The sequence below is a fragment of the Elephantulus edwardii genome, unplaced genomic scaffold (genome assembly GCF_000299155.1).
Source record: "Elephantulus edwardii isolate Elephantulus edwardi_28Jun2011 unplaced genomic scaffold, EleEdw1.0 scaffold00097, whole genome shotgun sequence".
Classification (NCBI taxonomy): Eukaryota; Metazoa; Chordata; class Mammalia; order Macroscelidea; family Macroscelididae; genus Elephantulus; species Elephantulus edwardii.
The window spans coordinates 12977284-12986293 of record NW_006399847.1 but is presented as its reverse complement, the minus strand read 5'-3'; the positions used below and the strand labels follow the sequence as shown (position 1 = coordinate 12986293).

Genomic DNA, 9010 nt, shown 5'->3' with positions numbered 1-9010 from the left:
TGTCAACCAAGAGTGTTGACTGTGGAGCCAAGTAAATTAAAACTGTTAACTATCTCAATCTCTTCACCATCCATGCTGATGCTGCCAGTTGGCCCAGTGGTTAGAATCTTTCTTATCTTGACATTGAGCTTCAGTCCATATAGGAGGCCTTAGTCCTTGATCTTCTGCTACAAGCGCTTCAGGTCCTCCTCAGTTTCAGCAAGGAGGGTTGTGTCATCTGAATTTTACTTTCTTGAAATCTGAAGGCATAATTAATCCTTGTTAATTTAAGTGACAAATATGTCTTGGTGAAAGTGCAGCCAGAGTGCTCTTTGGAGGCAAAAGTGATAAAGGTTCACTTCACATACTTTGGACATGTTGCTGGGAAGGGCCTGTTTCTTTGAGAGGGATATGGTGCTCAGAGAGGCAGAGGGTCAGCAAAGGAGAGGAAGACGTTCAACCAAGTAGATTGACACTGTGATTGCTGCAATAGGCTTTAGTGTGTCAGGAAGTATGAGGATGGCTTAGGTACTTAGGGTTGCTGTAGATCATGCTTGACTTGAGAGCACCTGAGCACAGCAACTTCAGTTTTCTGTAGTGTGGAAAGGTGTTTTGAGTTTGTAAAGGAGTTTGCCTAATTTTGAGTGCTTTTTCTTATTTTAATCCTGGCCTTGTAGAACAGCCCTTTTCTTAGGCTGCTAAAAAATGCCCATCTTGTTCAAAAGCAGAGTTTTAATCCAGAATTGAAATTTAGCACTGCAGGAAGTAACTGAAGTCTTATTACATAGGCAGCATTCTTCTTTACTGTGGAACTGTGAATGGGCGTTAGGAGGCATGAATTAATAATACATTACCCACCTGAAAAAACAAACAAACAAACAAAAACCATTCCATCTCAAGTTACATTTCAGCTTTAGCAAGAATTTATTTTTTCTTTCAAAATTGTTTATCTTGGAACTCTATTCTGCTCGAATTTTACCATTAACCAAGAAGATGCTTCTTTATTCTTTACTAAGTGTAGTTTTCAGTGTTTGGATTCCTTGTGAGTCAGCAGTAAGTGCTATTTCCCATCTCTATAGCTGTTTTCTGAAGTAGATGGTTCAGTGTCATTCAGTGGGCATTAAACCAGACCCACTTCTGTCAAATCGATTCTGACTCATAATGACCCTCCATCAGATTTCATAGGCTGTATGTCTTTATGAGAGGAACATATCCATCTTTCTCCCAAAGCACAGCTGTTGAATTCAAACTATACACCTTTTTGTGTTAACAGTGCAGTGCATTAATGCACTACACCACCAGAGCTCCTTAGCATTGAATAAAGGGTAGCACAAAGCCTAGCTACAAATAAGTGACCCGTGTAAGGCATTGTCTATAGAAAGCTCTGATCTGTTAGTTCCTTCCCGGTAAAAAAAAATGAGATACATTTGGGATATCATAGATACTTAGATCTTGCTGTCATTGGTTGTGAGAAAATAATGGTGGAAAAAACCCATTTTGATCTTTATAATAGAGCTATATCATTTGAGTAGTTTTTTTTGGGTCTGATTTTGGAGACATGCAGATCCCAAAACAGGCAATTCAAAATGATGAAGATAGGTAACATGAAATTCTCACAGGAATGAAAGTGTTCGTAACCTTACAGAATGGAGTCTGGTCCTATATGTTGCCAGGTACTACAGTGCACTTAAGAGAATTTCATAATGCTGAAGCAAAGCAATAAATTATCTTAATAAAATCACTACCTGATGTAGAGTATGAGCACATTGACTAACCCTTGTACTAAATCAATTTAAAGTTAACATACTTTGAGTATCCACATGAATTGGCACAAATGCCGGGTAGTGTGGTTTGGTGGTGATGGGTTTTGGTTGGTTTGTCTTTGCTAAATTTCTCATTTATTGGGGGAAGGGGAATGCTTTTATCTTAACTTTCTAATCCTCTTTACTAAGAAGGTTCAACCTAAGATAGTAGGCAGTAAAAAGCTCCAGCTTGATAAATTGTTTAGATTTTGGTGTAGACGAGACAGTGCTCATTGTCGTTAGCACCAGTTAAGACCAATTACTATTCTAAAAAAAAGTGGGAATAAGAGATGAGATGTTTAAATGTAACTGCAACAAAAATCTTTGTAATTACCATTTTTTATATTGACAGGGTTTGTGTGAAGCTCTTCTGCTAAAATAGCTTAGTAAGTAAGTCTTGTAAGTTTGATTCATGCACTACCAAAAACATAGTTAACTTGTACTGAAATTGACTTCTGATAGTATTTCTCTTTTCATACTAACGTGGAATAATGTATAGTAGTGTATAAACATTTTTAATCTCATGAAAACATATTCGTTTTCTACTTTTTCTCTTGAGGAACTAATGATTATACCATAGTAAGAGTTTGGATTTTTTTTTTCAGCTTTTCTATGGCAGTGTCAAAAAAATACACATGATTGATAATGTATAGTGCCAGTGGAGGAGAGGCTAGTAAATGTCATCATACTATAACTGAGTGTGTATCCTTTTTCCCATTTTCTGTAGCACAAGTGGAAGTGCTGTCCGCAGCACTGCGTGCCTCCCATCTGGATGCTCATGAGGAGACTCTGAGTATTGAGAAGACAAGTGATTTGCAAGATGAACTGGGTATAAATGAGCTACCAAATGTTAAAATAAATCAAGATGATTCTGTGCCTTTAATCAGCGATTCTGTTGAGGTAACAAACTCATAAAAAAGTGTTTATCAAGCGAGAATAGTTTGAATCTGAAGTATGTTGTTGGGGATACTGATTTTACCTTATTGTATAAAATAAAATTGTCACCACATTTTGTCTTTGGGCATAAGAATCCTAGTAAATCCAGTTCTGCCTCCATGACCATTTCAGTAGTCTCAATGTTAATGTGGCTTACTGCAATGAAATAGTCTTGCTGGAAACAAAGCCCTTTATCAAGAATTATTAACTGTTCCCTTTTTTTTTTGGAGAGGTGCTTTGTTTCTGATCGGACCATTTCACTGCAGCAAGCAACACAGTATTCTGAGCAGAAGATCGGGACTTGGGGCCATGTTGCGGAGGGCCAGTGGCATTATCTGGACTCTGGAGTGTGAGGGTGGGTACTGTTGCTAGCATCATCTTTGATATGTACTTGTGGCTATTCTGTATGATCCTTCCCTGCTTTTCTGCTGCATCACCATTAGTCCAGCATCACTTACCCCTTATTTGCATAAATGGGAGAAGGAACACTGATTACCACAATCAGATAGGCATATATCAATAGTGGGTTGAAAGATAAGCTCTGGAAGGATTGCCTGTCCCTGTGTTAAGACTGGCAGGAGATTGCTTATTACTTTACTGCATTCATTCACTTTTTGTTAATATTACTGAGTATAGTTAACTATCTGAATAATATCTGTACTACAAAACTAAGCCCTGATCATTTACCATCATTGGTGACATCAATATTATGATACACTTAAATTTTTTGTAATCAGCATAGAAATTTATTCGAATTCAAAATAATGTAGTTATATTTAGAATGTAATAATCATCTAAAGCAAATATCATCATTGGCTCTGGAGGAGATCTAGTTCTTCTAAAGTCCAAAAATATGTGGTGATATACAAGGAGGCAAAAATATATATTAAACCCAAGTCTGCTAAGTATAGGAAGTTGTAACAAGAGAGGGACACATAGACTAAGAAAGGTACATTTGAATAACAAATATGTAAAAACACATTTTTCAGCTTTATCAGCTCCTTTGAACCCTCACACCACTTGGCTAACAGAACAAAATTCCTCCAGGATGCAAGGAGGAATCATGAGGGATACAAGGAGGAATTTCCTAGTCTAACATTTCTCCTCACATCAATTCCTTTTAAGATGAAAGAGTATTTGGTTGAATATGTTTAGGAATATAAACTTTCTACAAACAGATGTATCAGCTAGTTATAGCAGAAGCTATCAATGGCTTGAGGACAACGAGAAGATTTAGTTAAATATGTTTGATAAATATCATAAAAGAATGAGCAGTTAAAAGTGAGTGGGGAAAATAAATCCTAGGGTTTACTAGGTCATTGAAAGCAGACATGTGACCTTTGACTGATTTACTTATGAAGTAACCTTCAAATGGGGAGGCTGCAACAGTGTCTCTCCACAGCCAAAGGGCAAAAAAACTCAGAGGGTCTCTTCCTCTCACAGAAACTGGAACACAGGCGAGAACGCTTTCTTTTTGGAGCCCTTTGCACACATTGTCCTGTAGATCTGATGAGCCACACTGCCCAGAATGATTAGGCTCTTTGTGTAGGTAGCAGGTTTTTGTGCTAACCCAGATCCTTAGCCATGAGTGTTGTTCCAGGTCCACCCTGGTAATTCTTAGTCTAGGGAACACTGTTCATCACCGCAGCTCATATTTAGAATTTTAGCCAATCGTTTGGGTCAAGGCCTAGCTATTCTAGTCATACTGATCACTAGCAGCATGTGCTTGTAGACCTTTGCAGCCTGTCCAGTTCCAGCAACGCCACAGTACAGCACACTGGAGCCCATGCATCCTAGCACCTGTTGGGCAGCAGCAAATTCCTCTTCGACTCCTCCCACCATAAATGTGAGGATCCCAGACCAGGCCACTCTCACAACATCAGAAACAGGGGCATCCAGGAAAACTGCTCCCATTTTCTCATCTTTTTCAGCTAATTCTTTTACAACTGCAGGATTAATAGTGCTGGAATCTATTCATGATGACCCTTTCTTCACATTCTTTAGAATTCTGTTTACTCCAGAATAACCTTCTAATGCATTCATACTGCTGGGGAGCATTATAATAATTTTGTGAGACTTCTCAGCTCCATCTACTAGGGAAGACACTACCTGTTCACCTTTGCCTTGAAACTCTTTGCATGCGTCATAAATGACGAGTAAATACCCATGCTTCAGGAGATTTTTTTGCCATTGGATTTCCCATATTTCTCAGTCTGATGAATCCAACAGGAGTTTTGGAAGCCCTAGACGTAGAACACACCACTGGAAGACCCATCATAGGTAGAAGCTGCCAGTGGCTCTAGTACTGGAGGTGGCTCTGTGGAGCCACATGGGGGCTGCCATGCTACCCCTACCCTACCTCCCATGGTGATCTCTGTCACAGCTGACTGCCTACGCTTGTACTTTTAAAAGGCTTTTGTCTTGTTCTGTCTTTTTGACTATTAAACCTTGTATTTGTGAAATTAGAAACTAACAACCAAAAAATAGACTAGGGAAAAAGCTGGATATAATGCCCTATAACAAAGCAATTAAAAGAAACTGTAAATACTCTTTTAAAGAAGTAAACCAGTTTTCTGGTTTTGAACCTTTTCAGAGTTATATTTCTTTTGATTTTTTTTCTAGATTCTTATTTTCATGTGTTTAGCAGTATGGTCATCACGTTTGATTTAAGGGACAGAAAGTTCTTATTAAGCCTTAAATAATGTTTGTAAACTTTTAAAAGTTGGCAGAATTGATGTATATTTTTATCTCTTGAGAGTCTTAGAAGGTAAGCATCTTAGTGGTGGTATGTCTGTGAAGTAACTCAGTAGGATATTTTAAATGAAGTAAACTACCAGATGGGACAAATCTTTCAGTTGATGATTTTTTTATTTTTTTACAGAATATGGACTCCACTCTTTGCTATATTCATAATGATTCAGACCTGAGCACCAATAGTAGTTTCAGCCCTGATGAGGAAAGGAAATCAAAAGTACAAGTAAGTGACAAAATAAGGATTTTTGTATGTATTTCTTCCCAGTTCATCTGTTCGAAGTCCATTTCTAACCTAATTTTATCCTTTTCAAAGCATTATTTATTAAAGACTATAAATTTTTCTAGCACTATTTACTTTTCTTTTGATAAGAAATTTCACACATTAGAGAAAGCAAAGTTGTTGTAACCGTGGTGCAGTGTCATTGTCTGGCCTGCTCATCTAACTTCTCCAGGAAGAAGGAAAATCAAGATCAGCAGCAGCAGCCCAGACTTAGTCCTGGGAGGCAGAAATCAGACACATATCCTCTCCTACCTTTTTATCCATTTGGACACCAGCAGACCCCCCATGTTCTCTACTTCTCTGCTGAATTTGGTAATTTGTTGCAGTGGCCACACAGAAGGAACAGGTTATACTCACAGTTACAAGGCTTATGAAAAAAGTAACACATTCTAATTCAAGAACAGAAACCACTCAGAATGCAGTTCTTAAATTGGAACAGCTCCTCATTAGGCCTTTCTCTGGACCTTGTAATCTTGACCCCTCAGGCTTTTTGAGCCAGCCTGGCTTCTGCCCTGTTCAGGTGAATGTTACAAAGCTGGTTAGTTCCTCCACTGACAAGTATCTAGTTAGTGAGCTAAGCTCTAACTCATGCCAGGAAGCCGTGCTGAAGATGTTTACCTTTCTCACTTCATGGGCCAACAGGCCTCCCACACTGTCTATAGATCTGCTGTCACTGCTTTCACCATGTTTCCGCCTCTGTTGTTAACCCCTCTGTTGTCTGGGTCAGAGAAGTCCTCAGCTCAGAGTTCCTAGGTCAGAGAACAAACTTGACTCTCACCTTCTCTTGGTCATAGTGCAGTCTTCCCTTTCCTCCTCTACAGTGACTCGTTTTACGCCTAGTTGTTGTTGACTCTCACCTCCTCTTGGTCATAGTGCAGTCTTCCCTTTCCTCCTCTACAGTGACTCGTTTTACGCCTAGTTGTTGTTGACTCTCACCTCCTCTTGGTCATAGTGCAGTCTTCCCTTTCCTCCTCTACAGTGACTTGTTTTAAGCCTAGTTGTTGATGATGATGATGTTGTTGATGGCCGTCTAGTCGAGCATGACTCAGCAGCTATGAACAAAAGACTAACGCCTTTCCATAACTATCGTCATTTCTCCAAGTTCATAAGAGTTTCCAGAGACATGTAGTTTAGGAAGTGGATGGCAAAATGGACTCATTTCCTCATTGGGATTCCATCTACTTTATTTGGCTCATCCCTTCCCTGCCATGGGCTACCATACACTTTGTTCGTGAGCTGCCCAATTTCCTTCAAGGCCACAAACATTTTTTGCCCCGTCTCACATAGTTATTTGGTGGGAGTTAGAAGATCATGATAAGAAGGCAAAAGTTAGTCACTTGCTGTGGATGGAGTCATAGGTGAGCCTCCAGCCAGTTTTCAGAGGCTATAAAATCACACAGGAGGAGACTGCTCTTTGTCCCGCAGAGCCTCTGGTGAATATGAACTGCCACATGGGTACCTCCTTCAGATAAGCAGTACACAACTGCTTACGGACTATACCCCCAGAGTTCCTGATGACAAGAAAGGCCATATAAAAGCAGTCCATTAAATGACATCGTATTCCCCATGCCTATAATCCTATCCTTTCTTAGAAGTAACCACTAATCACAGTTCCCTTTGTATTTCTTCCAAAATTTGTTGTTGTTGCGTATCATCAAGTCACAGCCAACCCATGTGGATTTTCAGATGCAGTTAGTTGTACAAGAGGAGATTGCCCCTCTTTCTCCCATGAAGCAGTTGGTGGATTCAAACCGTCTGCCTTCAGGATTGCAGCCCAGCTTCTTGCCACTAGACCACCAGGGTTTCCTTTTTTGCCATCCAAAGACAAAGCAGATCATACTATCATACCCAAATACCATGCCTGAGTTTCCACAAACAATGTTACAGCCCTCTTTCAGAGATTAAAATATGGAAAGATTGCTTAAAGCCATTGTAAAGTACTATTAGATTTCCAACTTCAGAGATTTCAAACATGGAAAAATATGCATAGACTGGAGAATCGTTGAATGTTTTATACCTTTCTGTTTTTTCTTTAAACATATTTGCCACTGTATTTTAGCATGTAGAGATGCCCTCACACTATGCATAGTCGGCCACATAGTGTTCTGTTATAAGAAGATACTACAATTTAAATAGTTCCTTACTGATGGTGTTTAGATGATTCTAGTACATGCAGTACTTACATTCTACATGTTTATATGTGCCTTTTATTTGCCTGTGGGAATATATATTATTACTAGATACAGATTTCCTATGTCAGATGGTTTGTATTTTTTATTTTTATTTGCCCCATTTATTTTAAGTGGAATCAATGTGATTTTATTAAGTATAGGCTTACATAGTTCAGAATTTTAATTTTTTCTCATCTATTTTTCCTCATCCTTCCAACCAGTTTTCTCTTTCTAAAGCTGTTTATTGGGACATAAATAAGCACAATTATGTTTGTATTCTTTTCCTCACATTTTATACAAATGGATAAAAGTATATTTTTTTATTTTTGTGTTATATTGGATTTTATCCAAAATTTATAAACATTGTCTTTCACAAATTCCTTCTTTCAGGGTATACATTTTTATAAATAAATTCTTGGCTAAATTCTCTCTAAAGAAGGAAAATTGTTTGTTTTTTAACATGTTGCTTAATAGTACATGTGAGTTATCTGTTTTATTGTGCTTACTAGTTTACATAAAACTTTTTTAATCTTTGCAATTGAACATAAAATATACTTACTATTTTTTAAAATTTATTATTAATTTCAATGAAAATTTAGAGACTTTGGATTTCCATTCATTCCTTGTTGCACTTTTCTCCCCTCCTAAACCTCCCTCCCAGTACACAGTACTCTTAGAAAAGTAAAAGAAAAATTCTTTCCTTGTTTTACAGTTCCTTCCCCCAGATCCACTCCATTATGCAGCCTTCACTCTGGACTCCTGTTATGACAAAAATACCTAATCACATATCCCTTTTAAACAGTTTTCTTAGCTGTTTCAATGCAGTATACACTATTGAACCCATCTTTCTCAGTCTCCCGCCAACCCCAATGTCAGTCTTGTTTTACAACAGTAGCAGCATGCAGTATTTGTCCTTTTGTGACTGAGATACTTCACTCAGCATAATGTCCTCCAGGGTCACCCATTTTGAAAAATATTACATGAGTTCCTTATTTCTCAATGCAGCATAGTAAGTATTCCATTGTGTGAATTTACCACAGCTTCTCTATCCATTCGTTTGTTGATGGGCACTTAGGTTGTTTCCAACT

The 9010-nt window shown here is 38.2% G+C and overlaps 1 protein-coding gene and 1 pseudogene across 1 annotated transcript in view; one reads left to right on the top strand and one right to left on the bottom strand.

Moving 5' to 3' along the window:
• PPP4R1 (protein phosphatase 4, regulatory subunit 1) overlaps nt 1-9010 on the top strand; it is a 99995-nt gene that overhangs the window by 67461 nt on the left and 23524 nt on the right. The window contains exons 10-11 of the mRNA XM_006891434.1: nt 2509-2681; nt 5599-5694. Of these exons, the coding sequence (XP_006891496.1) occupies nt 2509-2681; nt 5599-5694 (269 nt within the window). The remainder of the gene's footprint in view (nt 1-2508; nt 2682-5598; nt 5695-9010) is intronic.
• On the bottom strand, nt 4137-4992 carry LOC102847887 (annotated as a pseudogene).